Source organism: Phytophthora cinnamomi (genome assembly GCF_018691715.1).
Source record: "Phytophthora cinnamomi strain GKB4 chromosome Unknown Contig36, whole genome shotgun sequence".
Taxonomy (NCBI): domain Eukaryota; phylum Oomycota; class Peronosporomycetes; order Peronosporales; family Peronosporaceae; genus Phytophthora; species Phytophthora cinnamomi.
In genome coordinates this window covers 455451-478403 of record NW_027150969.1, presented here as the reverse complement: position 1 = coordinate 478403, position 22953 = coordinate 455451, and the positions used below count along the sequence as shown (strand labels likewise).

Sequence of the window (22953 nt, the reverse complement as noted above, 5' to 3'; positions counted from 1 at the left end):
ATAAAATAACTAACCTGACAGAATTTGTTACAACTCATGTAAGACCTCGTATGAGCTGTTATATAAGATAACAATTAGTCGTAAGTTGTTAGCAAATTTCGATCCCATACACAACCCTGTTTAAAACACGTCCTGTTAGATGCTATGATTCGCTACAAGTGTAATATTTGAGGACAGAACACAGTACGGTATAATAATTCCCGTACGCTTGCATGAATTCCAACCAGTATGGAACAGCAACACGTGCCTTCGGAAAAAACATGTGTACTATAATATGTATTGTACCGCATCGCCCCTGTCCTAAGCGAACTGCAATGTATGCAGTTTACGGTACATCTGTTGCCAAGTCTCAGAATTAAATGATAAAAAGTAAAAGTTATAATAATTCTTGGTATTTTGGATCAATCAAAAAATATGGACACGGCGGGAATTGAACCCGCATAAAATTGCGGTGCTCTTTCCCAATTGACAAGCTCGCTTGGTTACCTTCGCAATTAAGTCTTATCAAAGTAATATGTTGTATTGTGCATCTAGAAAAACTCATCGTCGGAGCTGCTGGAATAATCATTATCACTACAAACTGTTTGCCTGCTGCAATTTGGGTAGACGTGTGCAATAGCTTCGTTTACAGAATAGCCAGCAGCCAGGAATTCGAGAAGGCGGCGCTTGTGCGTATAGTCGACTGCAATGCGGGTGTAGCGCTTTGGCTTTTTGCCGGTTCCTGTGGTGCGTGGTTTACCCATAGCACTTTGAACACTGAGACCGAATGGCTGGTGGAAGCCTATAATTAGCTCGTCAACATGGAATTTTAACTACAGACATGTGGTGTCAATGCATTGTTTTCATTGGCTAAAATAAAAATTCGCTTAGGACAAAACTTCGCTTAGGACAGAGGCGATGCGGTATGTAGTACAGTGAGCTACAGCATTCTTCGATGTGCATCGCTCGTACTTCATCCGGGGCCCAACTCTGATGTGGAGCTGTCATTCCATCAGTTTCCCCGGACCCAGCACACCTTTTCATTCTCTCTTCACCTCAGCCGCCAGAATACTACGCTGCGCCATGACCAAGTGGTTTCTCGTGCTCGTTGCAGCGCTCACCCTTCTCGTGAGCAGTGATGCCCTTGTGGCCCCCGCGCTTTCGTCCGAGATCAAGCCGATGAGGGTCTCAGACGTAAACCAGGCCACCGGGTGAGCATGAACAGCAAGCGATCGCTCCGTGGCCTCAAGACGACTGACAACGCAGCTGATGAAGAAAGAACATTAAATGAGCTCTTTCAAAAGTTTGAGACCACGGTGGCCAAAGTCAAACCTGCTCAGTACACCGAGAATTTGAAGCTAGAGAAAATTGCGAAGAGAGAGGCTTTCGTGAAACAATTGGTCAACGGCGGTAAGGCCAGCTACGAAGACTTCAGCAAAAAGCGTGTCACATTTGAGGAATATGCCAAGGCGCTGGGAGTTACAGATGCTGATTACAACTACAAGATTCTTGCTCTCAAGCCTCCAAGACTCATTATAGCGGAAAAATACAGTGCTTATCTCGACAAGGAGTTGATGAGCAGGGGCTTCCTCAAAACAAGGTTTGATTAAAGGAAGGACCCAGATCTCAGCGAGTGACGCAGCCTTTATCGTGAAGTAGTAGCGTTGCCACTTTCGAGTCAGGAAACCTATGGCCCCTTTCTCAGACTCCATGCAGCCGTAGTTACCAGTACTGATACAAATGCACCATTAACCACCTCTGCAAAAAGCAACCTCCCCTCCACGTCACTTTATGTTGCGCAAAATGTCTGCAACTCAATGCAGAAAGGGCTCTGTTGAAGAGACCAGCACTACGTGAACCACAATACTTAACATGGTCGTGCCGCTCGAGCAGTTCCACTACAAGAAGTTCAAGTTCAAAATGGGCGACACCACCTTCCGGTCGCACAAGCTGTAGAACGCCTACACTGTTTGCACAACAACAACACATGAACAAGTTCACCTACGTGTATATAACAAGGTGTCGGACGCGCTGGCTAATCTAGCAATGGACTCCAGACAAAGCGTCTAACATGATCTCACCCGCGGGGCAAGCTCCACCTCGAGATGGGACAAGATTTTTAACCATGTTGCCAACGATGTCGGACACTGGCTGGAGCACAACGATCTAGAGAACCCTTCGGGGCTCGCGGCTTCGACACTTTAATATCTAGGGGCAGCACTGGTTAATAAGCGCCAGAGCACAAGGACGGATGGTAAACGACGTCTGTCGTCAAGGTCGTTAGCTCAAAGTAGTTAAGTTACACACTGTATCTCAATTCGAAACGAAAATACAAGAACAATTCGTGTGCAGTATCAGCGATGAGTTGTTTTGTTTTGTTCACGGTTATCAAGCATGGTCATCATCTATGCCGACACACTACTCCCTCCTCTCCTTGCTCAGTAATAGTTATTTCGAATGTACTGGTCGGAGGTGCGGCGATTCCGCGCGACCTCGTTGGCCAGCTGGTGGTTCGCGTACAGCGCCTGCAGAGCCTTCATGCGCTTGGCGTTCAGGTACAGCGGCCGGCCACGACGAACGTTGATGTCTTCTTCACCGAACATGTCGAGGTACGGCGAGCCAAAGTAGGAACTCCGCGGTCCGAACACGAGCAGCACTGATGACGATCGCATGAGGAAGAAGAGTCCAACACCGGCTCCGCACGTGATGGCGTGATGTGTGCAGGCGCCCATCCCATCACTGCGTCGTCGGCAGCACTCCGTTCCGGCACAGAGCACTTGTTCACACACGAGGCAGATAGCTGGGTTCTCCACCGTTTTCCACGTCTGCTTGCACTTACTCTTACCCAGAACTTCCGAGTGCAGATCTGTGTACGAAGACGCCAGCTTCACAAGGCGAATGTTCGCAAAGTGGAACAGATTCTTGTGTTGCTGTGCGTCCGGTTCCAGTCGAAGAGGCAGCTTCGGCATTTGTCGCAAGTTTCCACGCGTGATCAGCACCTCGCGTTCAGTCGAGTCCTTATCCTCTGTGGACACCAATTCTTGAATAGCTTCAACAACCGACTCAGCATGCCCGTGTTGCTTGTAGCGGGATTGTAATTCGTCGGCTACTGCAGCACTGGTGGGACGAACACGAAGCTCGCGCGCAGCTCGCAGGAGGTAGTCGACAAGCTCCTCATCCGCCAGCAGCTGAGTAATTCTCGGCAACCCAATCTGTTGGCACATGTCGTGGTAGTTTGTGCTAAGCCGCAGAGAGCTCACGAAGTTAGCACTCCACGACGCATCAGGGTCCTGGTCACCTCGGAAAAAGGCACGACACAACAGTGTCACCTGCCGCATGAACGCTAAGCATGACGACTTGAAAAGAAGCTGGAGCTGTCGCCCTTGCGGGGCTGAGCGTCGACGTGGAGTGTCACTATCGTCGTTTTGATCTGTCTCCGCTACCAAACTCACGCCAGCTTCGTGTGCAAGACGAGCCATAAGCGTCTCGAGTCCACGTTGCATTTCCTCCATTTGCTCAGGGGAAGCATCGTCACTCGTGCCGCCTTGTCTGGTATTCGAAGCATTACTCCTTCCTTCAGATTCGTTTTGTTCTTCCTCGATGCAATCGTCCTCGTCTTCAGCTTCCATTTGGGCTAGCTGTATGAGCACCTGAGCCATGTTCAGGACGCACAGCGACCGAATCGTAACCAGAATATCGGCCTTTGTCGTTAACATGCTGCTGCAGATCGCCACGCACAGGTAGAACAGATCCTGACCCAGGATAGGTTGGCCAAGTTGCAATGGTGGACCCTGTGGCAACGTCTGCAGCCATTGCTCAGGCTCGAGAGCAAGTCGAAGGTTCTGCGCGATGGGGTAGCACATGGTCCGGTAAAAATCTCGTCGATCATTTTTGAATAGCAATGGCACGCGGCGAAGAGACCGAAGCAACACATTCAGCTTGCTATCATCCTTGGGTGTAAACTGATCCAGCTGAGGGTCAAGGGCTTCGGGAAGAGACACAGCGACACGGGTTTTCAGACACGGCACCACTGGGTTCAGGATGTTGGTGATCCTTAACGATGAAAATGAAGACGCCGCAGTTGCAGGACCTGTACCGCCGTTGGGCCGAGTAGCGGGGCTTGTCCGATAAGTGCTTCCTTTCTGTCCATTCTTGGATGATGCATAAGCCTCAAGGGAATAGATAGCAGAAGAAATACCACTGAGCTGGGTGCTTGTGATCGTTGAAGCCACAGATGACCAAATTAAATGCGTCAGCTGTGGCCCAGTTGAGAAGAACCCCTTCTTCAGCGCACTCATCGCCGTTGCCAGATGCGTCATTTCTGGTTGGAAGCGCAGCATCGCCTCAAGAAAAGAGACAGCGAATTGTTTCATGGCCCGAATATTATCTTGCCGTTGCAAACGAGTCCTTTCATCGTCACCTTCCTCTTCAGCGTTTATGCTATCGTCTTGAGAGGCTATTGCCTTCAGCCGGTTAGGTAGGCCATCTGACAACCACGAAAGAATCCTGGATGTATCTTGCTTGGACTGGAATACCCGTTCCATGGCGTCGCGGTCGCGTTGCTGATCGGCCAACGTCAGTGGCGAACAAATCGGTATGCATGGCACAAGCATAGAGCTGAGTGCCTGGCACAGCGGGCACAGGAACTCGCCAAAATGTGCGTCGAACGCGATATTAGTCTGGCTGTGCTCAAGGTTGAACCGAGATTGAGCCTTAACAGATTCGAAATATTTCTGCCAGCAATGGAGGTGAACAGCATGACCGCACAGCGATAAGTGAATTTGAGGTGGGAACGCTGCCGTCCCCGTAGCAGACGTAGACGGCGTACTGTTGTTCTCGTCGGTGTTATTCGCTTCCGCCACAGCAGTCTCCACATCGCCAGGAAGGTTTTCAAGTGCGTGAGCATTGACCCGACTCATTTGGGCATGACCAATGTACATGATTGGCTCATCCTTCTCTTTCTGAGAGCAAATAATGCAGTCTGGCGGCGGCGGCGGCTGGTAGACAATCGTATGCCCAGGTACCTCGTGGTTGACGTCGTCTGAGTCCATGCCGAACTTACCACCAGATCCAGATCCGCCGGAGTCGTCCTCATCCTGATCCTCGTCATCCATTTCAGCAAAGGCGCTAGACTGTGCAAACGCCTTCTGGCGCGCCATCATTGCAGCGATAGCTCGTTGCTGATGAAGCTTTTTGAGCTGCGCCTTCGACATGCCGTTTTCAGCCACCAATTCCTCGTGCTTCTTCATTCCACTCCAAACCTTAAGCTCAACGTAGGCATGAATGACGCGGTCGAGTGCCGCTAACTCATTCAAGATCCAGTAGATCGCCGAGATCGTAGACTTCGATGTTTCAAAATCATGATTTACCATGTCCTTCGACAGTGCTACGAGCAGTGCAACAATACTCAAATCCTTCACCTCACTCAAATCGCCTTGGTCGCTATCACTACTCATTTGTACATCACCATCATCATTAGACATCGGCTGCCTCTTCACACGCTTCTTACCACGAGAAGTTGTATCAGCTTCCTCGAAAGCCTCAGGGCCATTTCGCAATAGTGCTAGTGTTTGGCGCCTTTTACTCTCGGATAACACAACCTCATTTTGTTGGGGAAGGGTTGAACCACCAGCACCACGCTTCAATACAAGCACGATCAAATTAATCAGGTGAATAGCGCGCAACACCACCATAACGTTGGTCCTCTTAACTCCAGGAGTACAATTTGTTCCTTCACAATGCCCATCAGCAGGGCAGTTCGCATCTTCCAGTACGAGTCGCAAAATGCCTAACAGACCCTTTTCAAGCACGAGAAAGCGCACCGTGCCCAATGACAAATGGGGAGGTGGAACTTGTGTAACCAACGCAATAGGTGGATCCTCGACCTTCCATGTCTTGAACAGAGCTTCCTGTCGAGCAAATTGCGCCTTCTCGTGGCTAGATCGACTCAAGTGATAAAATGATGGATCGTACTCCTTATAGTACTCCTTTTTCAGAGTGTACTTGGTGGGTTCCATCGCGCCATCACCCATGTTATCATCCTCACCTGCTCCATCGCCAAGAGGAGCCACCATGACAGAGCGCTTTACTTGCTCGTCAGCAACTTCATCGAGTATCCGTTCGAGACGAGTAAGATGCTGCTTCTCCTGGCGAGCTGAAATGCCACCGAAAGGCGTGGAAACGACAAATGTAGTTTGGTCGAGTAACTCTGACAAACGACACGGGTGTTGACTTAATCTGTGGATAATCTCGCGACGAAGCACCGTGTCTCTTTGCTCAATAGCATCCAACGGAGGTGTAAGCTCACTTACAATCCAGATCAGCTGCAGGAGCGCGGCTTCCAAAACACCCACAAGCTTTTCGTCTTCAGTACCACTGGAGATCGCCTCGCGAGCAGAAATGCCGGAGCTGTCGTCATTAGCATTGCGGACATTTGACCACGTAACTAGCCACTCGGATAAGCCGAACCGATCGAAAAAAATCGTCAAAAATTTAGGGAATCCTACAATGGTCGAGCTCACTTGCACAAGGAAGAGATCCAAGTCACGCAGCTCACTGCACCACGGCGGACTCGTGTAATTCAACATCTGACGCTGCATATTCTGCCCATTACGAATCCATAGTCCACAACTAATCTGCGCGCAGAGAACAAGAGAGCGCAGCGGATATTCCATCATTCCATAAATCAACATACTTTTTTGATGTCGAACGAAGTCATTCTGCTCCTCTCCCTCGACTCCATTTAACCCCAACACCTTCGCCATAGATCGCTCGAGAAGCGCGCCCCAGTTTGTAATCCAAGGAACGGCACTACCAGGCGCTGGTGGTGGTCCGTAATACAAACTCTCGATAAGGAAACTGGCAAGTAGACCATGGAGAGGGTTATGGAAAGACACGGGCTGCGTCGAGACATCATACTTGACAATCCTCTCTGAAGACCCCATTAGCCGACCGCACGGCGGTACGTAAAGCTTCAACCGAGTTGTAATTACTCCAGCACGATCCAACTGCTCCCAGAAGCCTTCCAGCATATTAAATATCATGCGTTCGCGGTCTCGATTGCGAGATTCAGTGTCCGCCGCCTCGTGGTATCGAAGGCCCTTGGATATAAGTGTGAGAATTTTACTCGCGTTTGCGTGAAACGCAAACGCAGTCAGCCAGGATTGGGTTTCGTACGTCACGTGTGCACGTCCATCCTGTATCCGCACTTGCGGGTCGAGGCCCCATATCTCTGCGAGTGCCTCCAACCATTTATCCAGTAAGTCTGAGCGCAGAAGTAGCGCACTCGACATGGCTGGTATACCCAACACATATCCAAAGTTTTCAATCACGAAATGGTAACGCTTGAATTTGAGCAGAGGATGATCGCAATCCAGAATATGCTGAACTCCCTGGTGCTGATGCGGCGGCAACGAGGGAGCGCGTGCCATCTCAAGTGCTGTGTTGATAGTATCCAGAAGCATATCCAGTAGACCAAGCGTCGCCAAGTGATGAACGATAGACGGAGTCGTAAGAATTTGAACGCCGTATTGAAACAGAGATTCTTCGCGCGTACCCACACCACAAAAATACTTAAGCATCATCCGGTTGTACACTTTCAGGAAAACAATCGAGAACTGCAGCTTTGGGTCCTTGTCTCCCTGCAGCTTTAGGTAGAGCTCGTACAGCTCGAGCACAATATCCTTCCGGAAGTAGGGGTCCGAGAGGAACATGATCTGGATCGGCTCCTTGCTCTGCCCGTCCGTAGCGAACAGTTTGTCGCAAAACAGCACGTGAAGCTGCTTCGACAGCGAGCAGATCGCTTTCACCCACTGCGTGACCCGCAGCAGCACGTCCTCGTCGTGGATAAACGTGTCCTGCACCACACACACATGCCACCCCTCGCTTTTCAGCGCCTGCATCAGCGTCAGCGCGTCGCGCAGCGTCAAATTATGGGCCACGATCTCCGAGCCGTTCGAGTCGATGGCGCGCACGAGGTCTTCCGCCCTCGAGATGCGCTTCTGCGACAGCGATCGTATCAGATCCTCGTCCGAGTGGACGTCGTCGTTGCAGATCCTCACGTGGAACTTCTTCTCGAGTCTCTGGGCGTCCTCCATGCTGAGGCCTCGCTCCTGCACTTGGCGCCGCAGCTCGTTGAGCGTCTGGCGGCCCTGCGCGTCCACGAACTCGGCGTCGAACACCTGCATGGAGCGCTTGGCCATCTCCACGCAGAAGCCCACGATGGCCGTGAACAGCGCGTCCGCCACCTGCACAATGTCCTCCGGCAGCGAGCCGGCGCTCTCATTGTTATTGTTGCTGCTGCTGTTGGAAGTAGGGGCGCTGTCGCCGTCCCGCTGGCCGTGGAAGACACAGAAGCCCTCGGGCGCCCAGGCCTCGCTGTCTCCGCAGTCGCAGACCCCGCCGGGGCTCGTGCGGTGGAAAAACACGTCGTGGCCCTCGTGGTTGCCGTTCTGGAAGCACTTGAGGCACAGCACGCACGTCTCGTCCGACTGGCACGTCTTGCAGTTGAACACGATGTCGTTGCGCTGGAACAGGTAGCCGCACAGCGTCTGCGCGCTGCTGCGCGGCTTGAAGCGCTCGAAGAAGGCGTCCCGCGCGACCGGCGGCAGCTGACCATCACTCTGCAGTAGTGTAGCCATGTTCGGGTTATCTTGAATCAGTACTCTGTCGGCGTGCGCCAATAGGATGGCGTCCAGGAAGGCGCCGACCTGGTCCAAGAGTACTGAATTAGTCTCCACACTGCGCTCCAGCGCTGGCAAACGCCGCAGCTCCGACAGCAGGCGCGCCATCACGTCGCGGTTCAGGCTGGCCACGCTCTGCGTCTGCAGGAAGCGCCGCAGCGCTGCTGGGGACTCGAAACCCGGCAGCTCCGACATGGCTGGGCGTTGGCGAAGATTCCGACGGCCACAGCGCGCGCCCGACAGCGAATTGCAGCGCGTTGGAGAGCGCAGACAGCGGCGGACACGACGAGGTGTTGATCGATGCGGTCGGAGCTCTGGGGGACGCGCAGACGCCTCGGACAGCTCGGCTCTCGACGGCACTGGGCGCTCACGACGAGATGCGAAAATGTTGGGACGGCACCGAGGTGAAAAAGAAAAGATGGTGTGTCTCACATAATTTACAAAAGTATAGTGGAGACCAGATACTGTGTGTTGGAAAGATTGCCGCAGGATTCGAGTGTGAGGAAAACCGGGGGAGATGTGACGAGGAGATAGCTTTTGAATGCGAATTGATCCCTTGGGCCAAGTCTCTGTTACAGTTGTTGCAGTTGTTGCAGTCGTTGCAGTTCAGACGCGTTATCAGCAAAAACATTGAAGCGCCAAGTAGATATTGCGCTCGACATGGACCACGACACTTTGCACGACACTTACACTGCCTCGACCCTCTCTCACTAGCTGTAGACCTGGGCGCCGACCTGGCGAGGCCACGTAGTGCGCACGAGCTCGGCGAACGGTGGGCCCTGCAGTCTGGCGCGTGCGGAGCTGGACCGCTCCCGCTGCCGGGCGCTGTTGGGTGAGGCTTGGTCCACGGTGTCGCCCAGCAGGTCGCGGCGCAGAGAGTAGCTCGGGTCGTCGATGAAGTCGCTGCTGCCGCGGAACAGCAGCTGCACCTGGGAGCCCGAGAGCTCCTTGCGGCGCCACACGCGCATGTCGAACACCAGCCCACTGAAGCCGAACCAGCCGGAGAAGTGCGGCTCCGGCCAAGCTGGCGCCAGGCCGCTGATGCAGCCGGAGCCGACGTTCACGTGCCGCAACTTGGCCCAGTCGGCGAGCAGAACGCCACTGTCCGTCACGCGCTGCTCCCCGTTCAGGTATACGCTCAGGAGCTGCTCGGGCTGCTCGTTCCTGGTGAAGCTGGCGCAATCCGATCCGGAGTCTCCGCCGTACGTAACCACGAGATGGTACCAGTGGTTCGGCGAGAGCTCGCGTGCCACGCAGATTGGCGTTGGCCGATTGAGGAAGGAGCACCACAGGTTGCCCATGGGGTCGATAGAAAGCAACTGATGGTGCACGTAGGGCCACCCGCTCGCATCACTGGTCTCTTGGAACGGCAGGTCTTGCGCGCCCAGCAAAATGCCCCCCAGGAAGGTGTCACCGTGCTCGGCGAGAGCGAACCACATCTCGATCGAGAATGGTTCTGCTGTACCGCCAGCTTTATTTTCATAGTGGTTTTCATCTCCATTGGTGGTCAGGATGTGGCTTAGTGGCCCCGGCTGCGGCAATGCCGAGCCGCGGTCACGCCAGCGCGGGTCCATAGCAAGTCCGCGGAAGCGGAACGATTCTGTAAGCAGTTGCGGGTCACGTTTAAAGCTACTTCCAGAGGTCGTGGCGAGCTCTGGACGATAGCGCCGATTTGAAGCCGGTCAAGACCACGCACACTCTGCCCGTTGATCGCCACGATGACATCACCACGCTCCACACGGCCAGAGGCCTCGATCTCACCGGCAGCCCCAGACTCGGTACGAAGGAACTTGCTTACCACCACGCGGTTACCGATTGAGTTGATTTTCACGCCCAGCCACTTCTGTCGAAGCTCTACGACTGCCACTGTTGGTGCCGGTCGTTCAGTTTCGGTTTGGTGCGGCGATGTTGGAAGCTCGCGAACGGAGATTCCAATGGCCGTAGGTTGTACAACCTTGCGCCCAGTTGGGCTACTATGGTGTCGTACAAGTTCTGGGACGCTCAGCACATTCTTCGCCGGGGCCACAAAAGGAGAAGCAGCAACTCGTACATAGTCCGCACTGGATGCTCGATGAAGTGGCAATGCACGAGCTGTATCATCCTCAAAACTTCTGTTGTCGCCATCACGCTGACGCTCCTCTTCAGCCAACGCCTGCAATTCCTCGACGACAGTGTTTACCTCAGGTCTCGCAGCTTGATCAGGATCACACATGGCCTCAATGAGCAACCAAACATTTTCTTCCACTCCGACAGGAGGGGAGGGCATTTTACCCGCCAACACTCGCTCGCGAACTTCGTCATCAGCCATGAAACCCCAGGGTAATTCCTCGGAGAGTGCCTCCAACAATGTCATTCCAAATGCATAAATATCCGACGCGAGGTCGGCCTTCGGGTTTTCTCTCAGTAGCTCCGGAGCTTGCCATCGTAGCGATCCTGCCTGATAAGTTGACGCTTTAGTTGAATCTGACTCCGATTCTGACTCCACGTCTGTCGAATGTCTTGAGAGTGAAAACGAGCGGAGATTCGCGAGTCTGGCTTGACCATCATCGCCAACGACAATATTTGCGCAGCAGAGATCGCCGTGAATTAGTGATGCTTCATGCAAGCTCTGCAGTCCTGTGGCAGCCTGCGCGAGCAAACGGAACAACTGGCGTCGATGGTCCACCGACAAGTCAAGGTAGTCTTCCAGCGACGTTACCGTAGCTGATCCCGACTCAGGAGCTGCCCATGGGCTCACAAACGCCACGAACGGCTGGGAACCAAATGTCGACGCTCCTGCTAGCTGCAGCACGTGCGGGTGGCATACAACATCACGCAGCAGTTCGGTCTCGTTGTGCACCGCCTCGACGGCTTGTGTGAGGACTGGCTCGGACTGTGCATTAGCTCCAGTTCCCGCCACGAGCTGCTTGATGAGAAGCTGCTGCACTCCACCCATTTGCTGGCCACGACTGCGCATCCAACTCGCACTTGTGATCTGACACTGAGGGCCCGAACGGAAGCGAGTAGCGGGGTTCAGCGCTACCTCGGCGGGTGATAGGAACCACGACGGCAGCACGGGTACTTGTACTCCGCAGACACGGACTAGCGTGCGGAACAGCACACGCAGCGATTCTTCGTGGTCCGGGAAAAGCTCTGCTCCAGCATCTTTTTGCACCTCCGTCGCTCCGTCATTGCTGCTAGCGTAGCTGCGCCCCGGTTTCTTTTTCTTCGTTCTTCTCGTCACGTCCTGCACCTGCTTGAAGGCGAACTTGACCACTGCGATCATTTCACGCTGCTCGTTGTCCGAGCTCTCAGCCGCCGCGTCTACTTGCATTCTGGCAGCATGTTGCAGCGCCTGCTCCACGCGCTCGAGCTCTTCTTCCCACTCCTGTGCCCACGACGCATTCGGATCGACATGCTCGGCGTGCAGGCCTCGGAATGACGCGTCCAACCACACGTGCAGCGAGCGCAGTTCACGGACAGGGGAGGGGGCCACTGCCAGCCGAAACACGGCGCTCTCGGTAGCAGCCACGCTCTCCAGCAAGAGAGTGAAGCGTGAGAGCGCCGCGTCCACTTGTGCCGGCCACTCGGAATCGGCGGGGGTGACGTCGGTCGACGCCCGATCTTGTTGGCGGAAGTGGTCCGTGTAGCCGCAGATGGCGACGAGGCGTCCCAGCAGCGTCTCGCACAGCGGGCGCAGCTCCACGAGCGCTCGCAGAGCGTCTGCATCGCCATGAGCGCCGGCTCCATCGTTGCTGCCAGCTCCAGGATTCCGTAATGGGAAGGTAGGACCGACCAGTCACCCAGTCGCCTGGATAAAGAAGCTGGAACGGCCAGCAGATCGAAGGAGCGCACGTGAGCTTCGACCTGGGGACACGGGCGGGGAACACCTCGCGCGTGGCTCGTGACGTCTGTAGGGAGCGCCCCTGGGGATCGTGAGATGTGACTCTGCTAACAGAGACTTGTCCAAGAGTGGGCCGTAATGTTCACGTCGCCTCGTCGTGGCCAAGCTTGAAGCAAAAGCGCGATGTGTAACAACTCGCACAGAAAAGTCAAGGTCGTACATGTAATGGCGCCTATCCTGGGCTCCTGGCGGCGCTACCGGGAGCTTTCTGCAGGCATTGAACCGGAGGAACGAAAGGGTTAATAACTCACTGCACGCTTAGCTGGCTGGATCTGTCTGCACTAAATACTGCGCGGCACCTGCAACAGTTCTGCGGATGCCGCCGCCGATCTCGAGGATTCGATGCTAAAGGAGTGCGTGAGCCCAAACTGCATCATGTTCACTCGCTGCTTGTCCACCCTACCTTCCCAGCCACGTGTGGAAGTCCTGCATCGCGTAATCTTACACGAGTGCGATGCCGATCCTGGCCTCCCAACGTGTGGCCTCTCTTGCTGCCGCTCAGTACAGGTCGCCCAGCACCTCGTCGGTCTCTGCTCGGCGAAGCTCGAACTCGCCGAAAAGCAGCGCTCCATCAGAACTGGCAGCTTCAAGCGTGTGCAGCTTCTCTATGATCTTGCGCAGCACCGCAAGCGACGAAGCCGTCACATCTACTCGGCGAGCAACCATGCTCGGCGCACAGAAGAAAAAATTCCGAGCTGTCGCCATCGTGCTCGCCGTCGTCGTCTTGAAGCACCATCGCCGCCGCGTGCCTGAGCTTGTCGCAGCCTGCGAGAGAATGCAGTGGACTCCACGTTGATCCGCTGGGCACCTCTATGTATGTGCGCACGGGAGTCGCGCCGATTGATTCATTGGTGTCTGCTTTCAGAAGCGAGAAGAGGACTCGAAGATGGTCAAGGGGATTCAGTGGACTCGCCTTCTTCAAGCTTTCTCCATTGCAGCGGTTGGACACCAGCACTGACTTGCCGTCCTGCACCACGTTTGCTATTGTCTGCCTCCATGTTTCCTGCGCTTTCTCGTTGCCTTGAAGAATCAGGAGCGACTCCCCGAATGCAGCAGTCCACGCTAAGGGGTCCAACGTGGACAGATAGGTCAATAGGTCGTACAACGCGAAGATGATGCGGCCCGATGTGACGTCCTCTGCTATCGGTTTTGCATCTACTTCGCTAATGTTGTCCAGATAGCGTAGCACCAAGCGCTCGCTAACAAGGTTGATCAGCGAAGGCAGACGACATGTACTTGGGAGCAAGGTTCCACACCGGCCCAAAAGGATCGCGCGAAGGAGTACAGTCAATACACTGTACACTTCAATATCGCAAACTTCACGGCTCGTTCGTAGCTGGTCCTCGCAGAACTGTAATTGCGCACCAGTGATTGGATCGATCGAGTCCTTTTGCTGAGTTTTGATTCGCACACAGAATACTGGTGTATAGCCCGACGCATTGTGTAAGTCGAAGTAAATCTGACCAGGAACACATGAGCCAACAACGCATCGAACATTTTGCGTGTGCTCAAGCGCACTGGCTAGTTTCGCTTCCAGTTCCGCCACTTCAATTGGAGCAGTCTCGCTCGGCAACACCAAGCACAGCTCAACAACACTTGACCTTAGGCCTGACAAAGTCGTATCAACTCGTCGAACCGCTTGCCGACCATCTGTTCCAAGAACACGGGACCAAGCACCATCAAGGGCACTCACACCACCAAAGATTGCACTTCGAGATTCCTCATCAATGTTGATGCCCATCAAATCCAGAACAGAAGTGATGGTGGGGCACGCAGGCGCCAACGGAGTAATACTTGGCACCACACTGCCCAGGTGTCCAACACGAACGATGCTCAACGCTGCATCTTGAAAAGGCCACTGTATTTCAGAGGCCTTTTCTGTAGTTTGCATGAGTTCCTCCACCGACGTCACAACCTTTACCTGGTCTATCGCGTCATACTGAGCCAAATACTTGCTGATCGCATCTCCAAATTTCTTAAACGAATAAGGGTGATAAACTTTCACCACATCGTCGAAGTAATTGGTCTGATCGAGAAGGAATTGGTCTTGAAGCTTTTGTAGCAGTATCGTGAACGGCGGTGAAGAAGCTCGAGATCGTTGAACGCATAGCAAACGGTGTGCATCGGACTGAGAACCCATGTGGTGCAGTAATTGAGCTCGCCACAGCAGTTTGGCCGTGTCCTCTCCGGCGAAATCTGTAACCTCCGTGTCGTTAACATACAGGATAAATAACTTGGATGAGGTTGGTGTACTTGTAGTCGTGCCTGGCTTGCCAACAAACGGCGACGTTGTCGTAATCACCCTCTGGTTCTGAACAAAGAGAGCAGCTCCAACGCGGGCGGTGAGCTGAATCGGTGGATCAATCGGGGTTCGTATAGCTGTTGTGTTTTCCAGCAGCTCGTTCGAATAGGATGCACTCACGCCGTCTTTCGTTGACATTGTAATGTGTGGTATCTTGTTTCTCACTTGCAACGGTAGTTGCTCGTCCAGCTCAATCCGAAGAGTTTGACCGCGTTCATCGTGAACGACTTCAACTCCGCGAACAGTGAACGGAGCACCAAGTTCAGCGTCTCGGACGTACTGTTTGTTTGGGCGGTAAAACAGTGTCACATGATCCGCTAGCTTGTTCGGGTGGAGAAGCGGAATCTCTGTTAGCATCTTTTGTTCCGCATCTTCATCCAAAAAGAGCCCAAGGTAGGTCACTCCACCGACGTCGCCATCAGAAAGCGGATTCGCGGTGAGCGCAGCATGTTCAAACTGCGGCGTAAAAGAGTGGGCACGCGGGTCGTCCTCCCACCGCATAAACATACTAACCACTTTGTCGGGAGGCACGCCGTGCGAGTTGCGCTGTCCCATGCGATACGCCGTGAGAACGTTTGGACACTTCATCTCCACAATGTGAACGCGACACCCGCTCGAGCGAGCAATGTCCTCATACGGTTCATACTCCCACCTCTGCGTGCTCGTATTGTCGACAAGAACAACATGCTGATGCGGCCGCCGCTGCTTCCCAGCACCCTGATTGCGTGGGATCTCTCCATGAACAGCCCTCGTGAAGTCCCCGCGACACTTGCTATGAGCTGCACCCAGCTTTCTGGCATCAAACACGTAGCCTCGCGGGGTTTCAAAGAAGAAATCCGCCGAGCACGCCGTGAACGCCACTCCGCCGTGTCGACAGATCGCTTCAATCTCCCGTCGCAGTGTGCTCTTCCCGCTGCCCGGGATGCCTCGTAGAATAACCACCACGGGCTTTCTAGCGCCCGCATTCCCCTTCAGCATGTCTTCCACGACCGGCACGAGCTCCGGATACCGCAGAGCGGCAGGAGGGTCCTCCCCCGACGTAGAATTATCTCTACTGGGCGGCAGCAGCACGCGTTGGATCTCCTCCCTGTGCTCTCCGATCCCCTCCACCACCGCCTGCCTCCACGTGAGCCGTCCTTCCCACTGATACTCCCCAATGTGGCCCTCCACGAACGCCGACGCCAGCGGCAGCGCCAGGCGGTGCGCGGGCAGCAGCACTCGGGCAGGCACGCCGCCGCTCTTCAGCCGCAGCACGAGGCCGCTGGCGAGCGTCCAGAGCGCGTCGTCCGCCGCGCGCGCGAAGCTCAGCGCCAGCGTCCACTCGTCGTACTTGGCGTCGTGGCGCAGCGTCGTCTTGGCCGCGAGCGGCGGCCGATTCTGTCGCTGGAGCGCCGCCACCACGCGCTGCAGCGCCACCAGCTGCTGCCACGAGCCGAGCCCGCACTCCAGCAGCTCCACACGTGCGTCCAGGCCGTGAGCGGCCGCGGGCTCGCGTCGCGTCTCCAGGTCGCGCTCGAAACCGGCCAGAACGTCGCGCAGAGACGGCGAATCCACTTCCGCCGTCAACTGCAGCGACACGCGCACGCGCGCGGCGCTCTGCTGGACGCAGCGTGCGATGTCGTGCTCCGTGGGCTCTGCAGGAGGACGGCGACGGCCGCCACGCCCACCGGAGGACGCAGCGGAGGAAGCGGAGCCGCGGCGGTTCTTGCCCCAACCCATCGCGGAGTGCGCACTCGCTGGTCAGTTGCGCTTTGGCTCGGGTGGAAGATGGGTACAGACCAACACTCGTGCAAACCTTTGGAGATGGGTACAGTTGGGGATTGGAGATGGGTACAGACCAACACTCGTGCAAACCTGTGAAACGGCATGATGATGGAAGATTGCGGGCTTGAAGCGTCACGTGCAAAAGATCGCGGTGACTGCGAGAATGTATTGGCCTGATTGAAACTGCACGCTACGTTGACACGCATGGATGACGGAGACCTCGAAATAAAATAACGTCGATGTGCCTGCTCCGATGGGATAGATAGATCACCAACCGACGGCTGCCTCAGAGACGGCGCGGGAGCTGCTCGTCCAGCGAGTGGAGGAAGCCCGGCACGCTGCGGCAGAACTCGTCCACCTTCTGCGTGCGCTGGCGCAGCTCCTCTTGCAGCCTGGCCTCGGCGGCGACGACTGCTGGGGGCAGCGACGCGTCCACCGCTTCGCCTGCTCCGAGCTCTGCAGTGGGAGTGGAGGCCACGGCTGTTGTCAGCAGGTTGCGCTCTTCCGCCGCTCTTGTAGTTGCAGCAGCAGCTGCTGCTGCTACACCAGAGTTCGCCTCGATCAGCGCCATTCCTGTCGACTCAACTGGCTGCTCGCCCAGTTCCTCTGCGTACTGCTGCAGCTCACGCTTGAGACTGCGCACCCGCTTCTCCCAGTCGTCGATCTCCTTCGCCTGCGCCGCGTTGCGGTCCTCCATCTCCCGAGCGCGCACGTCGTACTCCAGCGCCTGCGACCGCAGCAGCTGGCATGAACACCGGAACAGCATCCGCGCCGAATCCTGGGAGATGCCCGCGTCCGAGCTCTCCGCTCTCGCCTTCCGCTTCCTCCTGCGCTCCACACGCTCAGGCTTCGACCGCGAAGCCTGCGCCTTCTTGCCCACCGCTGCCTTAGCCTTGGCCTTGCCCTTCAGTCCAGCAGCCGGTGGCTTGGGCGTCTTCACCGGCAGCTGCTCAGTCTCCAGCCCCTTCTCCTCCCTAGGCTGCACCGTCGCCGCCTCGGGCTGCTTCGCTGCAGCCTTGGCCACAGCCTTCACGGGCATTATTGGGGGCAGCCCTGGGTCCGCGTACAGCGGGCGCTGCTCGTCCTCGCTGGACGTGCGGTCGGGCGTGTCCTCCAGGGCAGTGGCGGCGGCGTCGCTCTGCATCGCGCGCTTCCTGGCGTCGGACGAGGCCGCGATGAACACAGCCACGGGGTCCACCTGCATCTCCAGGCCATGGGCCGCCTGACCCGACAGCGCCACGCCGCCGCCGCTCGCTGCTGTGCCAAACGCCTGCATCTCTGTAGCTTGAGGTTAACGGAGCCCTTGCACTGGTCCCGCCTGACGCTACTGGTACACCGTCTCTACACAACTGTGTACCACGAATACGGTACCCTCACTTCAAGTTGTGTACACACACCATCTTTCTCGTCAGTGTTCACGTCAGCCATATTGCAGCTGGAAGGGCGAAGAGCTACGCTAGTGCTGGCTCGCTCCTCCGTCCGCCATGGCCGCCGCGCGCGACCCGAGCTTGCTGCAGAAGTGCGAGCAGTTCCTGCTGCACCCGACGGTGCGTGCGCTGTCGCTCGCGCAGCGCGTGGACTTCCTGGAGAAGAAGGTGAGCGCAATCTCTCCGCTTAGTAATACTCCCTCGCAACAGTCATTGACGCGCTCCTGGCTTGCTGCAGGGCCTGTCCCCGGAGGAGATCACGCAGTGCCTCAAGAGCGTGGAGCGTCGCAACGGCCTGTCGCAGCTGGCGCGTCGAACGGCCGAGGAACTGGCGGCTGGGGCCGACGCGCGCGCTCTGCAGGCGTCGGGCGCCGCCTCCGCGGCCTCCAAGTCGCCGCTGCAGCTGCTGCAGCTGGCCGCCAAGAAGTACGGCGCTGTGGCACTGCTGCTGATGCTGCTGGGCTACGGCTACGTGCAGTTCCGGCGCCGGGAGACGCAGCAGGCGGCGCTCTGCTACCAGGCGGAGCGGCTGCAGCGCAGACAGCGCGCGCACACGCGTGTGCAGGCGCTGCTGAGCGTGGTGAAGGACCAGCAGAAGCAGTACCAGCAGGCGGCCGAGCTGCTCAGCGCGCGCGTGGCCAAGTACGTGGCGGCGCAGCAGAACGCGACGAGTCAGGCGGCGGCCAAGGCGAGCTGCTCGGCGACGCAGTTCGGCCGCGGACTGGAGCTGCAGGCGCTGCAGACGGAGCTGCACGAGCTCAAGAGCGCCGTCGTGGACACGTTCCTGCGCCCGAGGGTGGAGACGAAGGTGGTGGAGGTGGTCAAGGAGCTCCCGATGATGCTGCGACCGGCGGAAGTGACCGTGGCGGACAGAGCGGCCCGAGCAGCAGAGGTCGTGCGCGACGATGCTGCCGTTATAGACGCGGAGAGCGCGGAGCTCGCTGCCGCCCAAGTGAAGCGTGAGAAGAAGCAGCCGGAGATGGCAACAGAGGAAGACGCTGGGACGACTGCCGAGCGCAGAAGAGATCAGACGACGATGACAACAGCGGAGATTACAGAGTTATTCCAGCGCGGCCAGTTCGACGACGAGCTGTCGACCGCACGGAGCTATCACGTACTGCTCGCAACTCAATAGCCGACGTAGGACATCGTATAATATCCAACTGAGCTTTATAGCCAAGCCGGCGTTTTGCGGCCGCGCAGGTCGATTACCACCCTCTTGCCTTCAGCTGGGCGCGTGCATCGAACAGTATGCGTGTTGGTCCACGAGCCATGGCGGTCGTGGGGACGCTTGATCGTGGCGATTGTCGAGAAACCTCGAGGTTGCCCGCAGCGGGACAGTTCAGCTACAGCTTCAGCGGGTAGCACCGAATTCCAAACACGAAACTCGTCGATGAGGCCGTAGAAAGAGTACCATCCGCCGCGCAGCCGCGAATGCGGCAGATGGGCAGCTCCAGCGGCATTGTGGCAAAAGCCTGTGCCGATTTGCTCGTGTTGAAGTCGTTGCCAGGTGCTGTTCAACGTGCCGGTCTCGAAGGACACGATCTTGCCATCGATGTACACTACCTGGCGGTGGAAGGCGACATCGTACGTGAGAGCCAAGTGATACCAGCAGTTCGGCCTCAAGTCTTGAGCAATGACCTTCTTCTCATCCAGGACGGAGCAGTACAGACTCCTCTTCATGTCCACCATCACGAGGTTACCCGGATTGTTGCCCGGGATACCATAGCTGGCGGGGCCCGACTGGAATCCGTAAATGACACCACCGGCAGGCTGCTTGGCGGTCCCTGGAGACAGGCAGAACCACACGTCAAAGCTGAAGCTTGTGTTCTTTTCCGAACGAAGGTCGAATCTCCTGCCTCGCCAACTTCCAGGAGCTGGTGGGCGCTCCAGTTTCGCGAAAGCCACTCGAGAACGGTTGCGCCCTAGTAGCATTCCGTGGATGTACTTGTCAGCCGAGTAAGGGTCGACAAACTGCAGGGATCGCTCTTGCAGGTATCGCTGCTTCCAGCTCTGAGGCTTTTTCAAGGAATGGTCTCCGCTGGTGCGTTTCTGCCAGTACAAGTCCTCCGACAAGACAGTGAACGTCCACGAGTTGGTGTGCGAGAGGTGGAAGACGTCGAAACCCGTGAGGAAGCTGGAAATGGCGTGGAGGTTGTCCACCGACAGCATATTCTGCCACATGCTGACTGGGTGGGGCTTTTCGGACTAACGGTCTTCGCGAAGAATCGCCATGAAGAAAGTACGACCAGCTCTCTAGCCGCTTGCTACCAAATGCCGACCGGCCCTTCTCGTCGTATTATTGCGCCTTCTACAGTGGCGGGGGTGGTTCAGCCCAGCGGGGCTCTAATTCGGCGCAGCGACGTCAAATAACGACACGAGTGTTAAAGGATCTCTATGGCGTTTGAATAGCGCCAATGTACCGAAAAAACAAAAACAATTCAAGCAAAAAGGCGAAGGGAGTAGCAGGGAAATGGCATAGAGAAGCTACTCAAGCAAAATGTTTCCCCTAAATGGGATCGAAAGGTGCTGGGCATCGACTACTTTGAAGCATATAATATATGTGCGAAAGGCGCAATGTCATTGTGCATTTCGCCTATTTTGGCAGGTGAGCTATTAATTCCGGCGGAATTAGATCCATAAAAGGGCTACCAACGCCTATTTAATGCTAATTCATCCCAAGGTTGTGATCGATTCCCCTTATCAGTATTTTCAAGCCAATAGACGTGAATACGGCGGCCCTAAGCGTGGAATGGTGGGTAGCTTACCGCCAATCGCGCTGTTCTCCCCTAACGCGGTTGATTAGCTTATTCCGCTTCAACTCGGCCTCACCATCCCCGCTCCTTGTTTAGCCATGGTGCGACAGCCCATAATTAACACGTGAATTAGCCAACCCAGGGCATAATTAGGCCCGGGAAGGGAATAGAATTATGACAGAATTATCCCGGCAGAATAAGTGAAAGGCACAATAAAAAACTAGCACGCACTGTTACGGTAAAGACAGGTTTTAGTGTTTTCCATGCTGACACTACGGCAGAGTTGCTGACTGAGTCGGCAGAAGACAACGAGTAGATAACAGTTTTAGTTTTTGGTGACGTACATTAACCTTTACTCCCCACAGAGCCCACGCGTGGGCTGTGGAGCCCACTCATGGGCCCACATATTGTTTAGAAGCTACTGCAAATACCTAGTGTACGTAGTTTGTTTAAAAATAGAGAGGAAGGTCTGAGCTATCCAGCTTTTTGTTTTTCGGTCACAAACGAAGCTGTCTTCATGGTAAAACTCGCTGTGGGCAATCGTGTTCAAGGAAAGTCTAAAGGGACGCTGGGCAAGGAGGGTGTCGTTCTGTCGATCGACAACAGCAAACGCCAGCCATGGTACAGCGTTCAGTAGGGCGATGGATTAGTACAGGCAGTGTCGGCGCGTGCAATACAGCTACTACAGCCCCTCAATAGCGATGCAGCCACGCGGAACCAGCCTACGACGTCTCTAGAGTCGATGACCGCTTTACTGTTAGCTGGTGCTGATTCGGGGCTTGGCTCGGGTGACTGGTCATCTTCTGAGTCGGAATCGGCTTCAGAGGAGGAGGAAGATGAAGAAGATAGCGTAGATGTTACGTCTACGATGGTCTCTGGTATTTCTAACGACGGAAAAGTATTTGCCCACAACCGCATCTGGGAATTTTGCTCCTGACCTTGTCGACCCTGCAACGCTGCAACGCAAGCGCAAAACTTTTTTCGTTGGCCATCGACGCTAGTGTTAGGAGAAAAAACCTTCGCCAAATATTTCTACTTGATGTACCCGCGGTCGACTATACAAACAACTCTACAGCACACAAATACCAGGTTGGTGGAGCGTAAGCAGCGCCCAATTGCTGAAGGCGACTTGTTTCGCTTTCTAGGAGTTCGTCTTGCGATGACAGTCGAGCCTCGACGCGGTCCCTTGCAAACCTACTGGGAAAAGCAGTCCCTGAGGGCATGGTTGGCACAGCCGCTAACTTTGGCGAGCGCTACTGCATTACCCGACATGCCTTTGAAAATATTTCGGCCGCGCTCTCTTTTTCCGATGATGTACCGTCAGATGACCCATGGAAATCTATTAGACCGCTGATAGATGGATTTAATTCACGCCGTCGCGATGTAGTATCACCCGGGGAGATTATTTGCGTGGACGAGTGCATGAGCGCCTGGCTCGGAAAAGAGGGTAAATACTGCCGCGATGGCATACCTCCCAAAACAAAAATCCCAAGAAGCCAAAAGGCGTGAGTGCTGAACTCAAAGCTACAGCTGATGGTGATTCGGGCGTGCTATTGGGACTAGATTTGATGGAGGGAGCTGAGGGCCAACGTCAGAAGCCATACCACGCGTTGTTTGGCGAGGTTGTACTTCGGTTTTCTGAAGTTTACAAAGGTAGCGGGCGTACCGTTGCTGCAGACGGTGCGTTTGCTTCGGTTAAAACCCTTGTGCAACTTGAAAATCTGTGCGGCCTTTACTTCATGGAAATGGTCAAAACAGCATCTCGGGAGTATCCGAAAAATATATGACGGAGTGGTTGGCACTGAGCCCGCTCGCGGGTCATTTAAGATGCTACAGAGCAAAACTCCTAAAGGCACCACGATGTATGCTCTCTGCTGGGCTGACCTCAAAACGAAGTGCTTCATCTCAAATCGCGGAACGTCATTTTCTGGCAATGACAGCGTTCGCCGTCGACACAAGCTCATCCTAGACAACGACCAGCTGAAAACTATTTTTACAGTACGATCGACGTATCCAGCGCCCGCAAATGGTGGAGCTCTTTTTCTCGAAGTTCTCGGTGATTGATGTTCACGATCATCTTCGACAGGGTAGCCTCGAGATGGAACGAACTTGGCACACAATGCAGTGGCAGCACCGTTTGCTCGCTACTGTGTTTGGCATG

At 55.4% G+C, this 22953-nt stretch overlaps 7 protein-coding genes across 7 annotated transcripts; 2 read left to right on the top strand and 5 right to left on the bottom strand.

Moving 5' to 3' along the window:
* Nucleotides 1–1196: 1196 nt before the first annotated feature.
* On the top strand, nucleotides 1197–1589 carry IUM83_18803 (uncharacterized protein; the record flags this gene model as incomplete). The annotated part of the gene is made up of 1 exon (XM_067943819.1): nucleotides 1197–1589. One exon carries the CDS (start codon nucleotides 1197–1199, stop codon nucleotides 1587–1589), a length of 393 nt encoding a protein of 130 aa, XP_067792272.1.
* An 828-nt stretch (nucleotides 1590–2417) lies between these two features.
* IUM83_18802 (e3 ubiquitin-protein ligase) lies at nucleotides 2418–6053 on the bottom strand (the record flags this gene model as incomplete). Its single annotated transcript, XM_067943818.1, has 1 exon — nucleotides 2418–6053. One exon carries the CDS (start codon nucleotides 6051–6053, stop codon nucleotides 2418–2420), a length of 3636 nt encoding a protein of 1211 aa, XP_067792286.1.
* Nucleotides 6054–7306: 1253 nt separating this feature from the next.
* IUM83_18801 (e3 ubiquitin-protein ligase) lies at nucleotides 7307–8855 on the bottom strand (the record flags this gene model as incomplete). The annotated part of the gene is made up of 2 exons (XM_067943817.1): nucleotides 7307–7417; nucleotides 7476–8855. The coding sequence occupies 2 exons, from the start codon at nucleotides 8853–8855 to the stop codon at nucleotides 7307–7309; spliced, it is 1491 nt and encodes a 496-aa protein (XP_067792273.1).
* Nucleotides 8856–9370: 515 nt separating this feature from the next.
* Nucleotides 9371–16564, bottom strand: IUM83_18800 (TKL/TKL-CCIN protein kinase; the record flags this gene model as incomplete). The annotated part of the gene is made up of 4 exons (XM_067943816.1): nucleotides 9371–10260; nucleotides 11202–12362; nucleotides 12436–12550; nucleotides 15359–16564. 4 exons carry the CDS (start codon nucleotides 16562–16564, stop codon nucleotides 9371–9373), a joined length of 3372 nt encoding a protein of 1123 aa, XP_067792287.1.
* Nucleotides 16565–16895: 331 nt separating this feature from the next.
* On the bottom strand, nucleotides 16896–17885 carry IUM83_18799 (uncharacterized protein; the record flags this gene model as incomplete). The annotated part of the gene is made up of 1 exon (XM_067943815.1): nucleotides 16896–17885. One exon carries the CDS (start codon nucleotides 17883–17885, stop codon nucleotides 16896–16898), a length of 990 nt encoding a protein of 329 aa, XP_067792320.1.
* Nucleotides 17886–18093: 208 nt separating this feature from the next.
* On the top strand, nucleotides 18094–19171 carry IUM83_18798 (uncharacterized protein; the record flags this gene model as incomplete). Its single annotated transcript, XM_067943814.1, has 2 exons — nucleotides 18094–18204; nucleotides 18275–19171. 2 exons carry the CDS (start codon nucleotides 18094–18096, stop codon nucleotides 19169–19171), a joined length of 1008 nt encoding a protein of 335 aa, XP_067792321.1.
* A 35-nt stretch (nucleotides 19172–19206) lies between these two features.
* On the bottom strand, nucleotides 19207–20220 carry IUM83_18797 (ATP-binding Cassette (ABC) Superfamily; the record flags this gene model as incomplete). The annotated part of the gene is made up of 1 exon (XM_067943813.1): nucleotides 19207–20220. The coding sequence occupies one exon, from the start codon at nucleotides 20218–20220 to the stop codon at nucleotides 19207–19209; it is 1014 nt and encodes a 337-aa protein (XP_067792322.1).
* Nucleotides 20221–22953: the final 2733 nt, after the last annotated feature.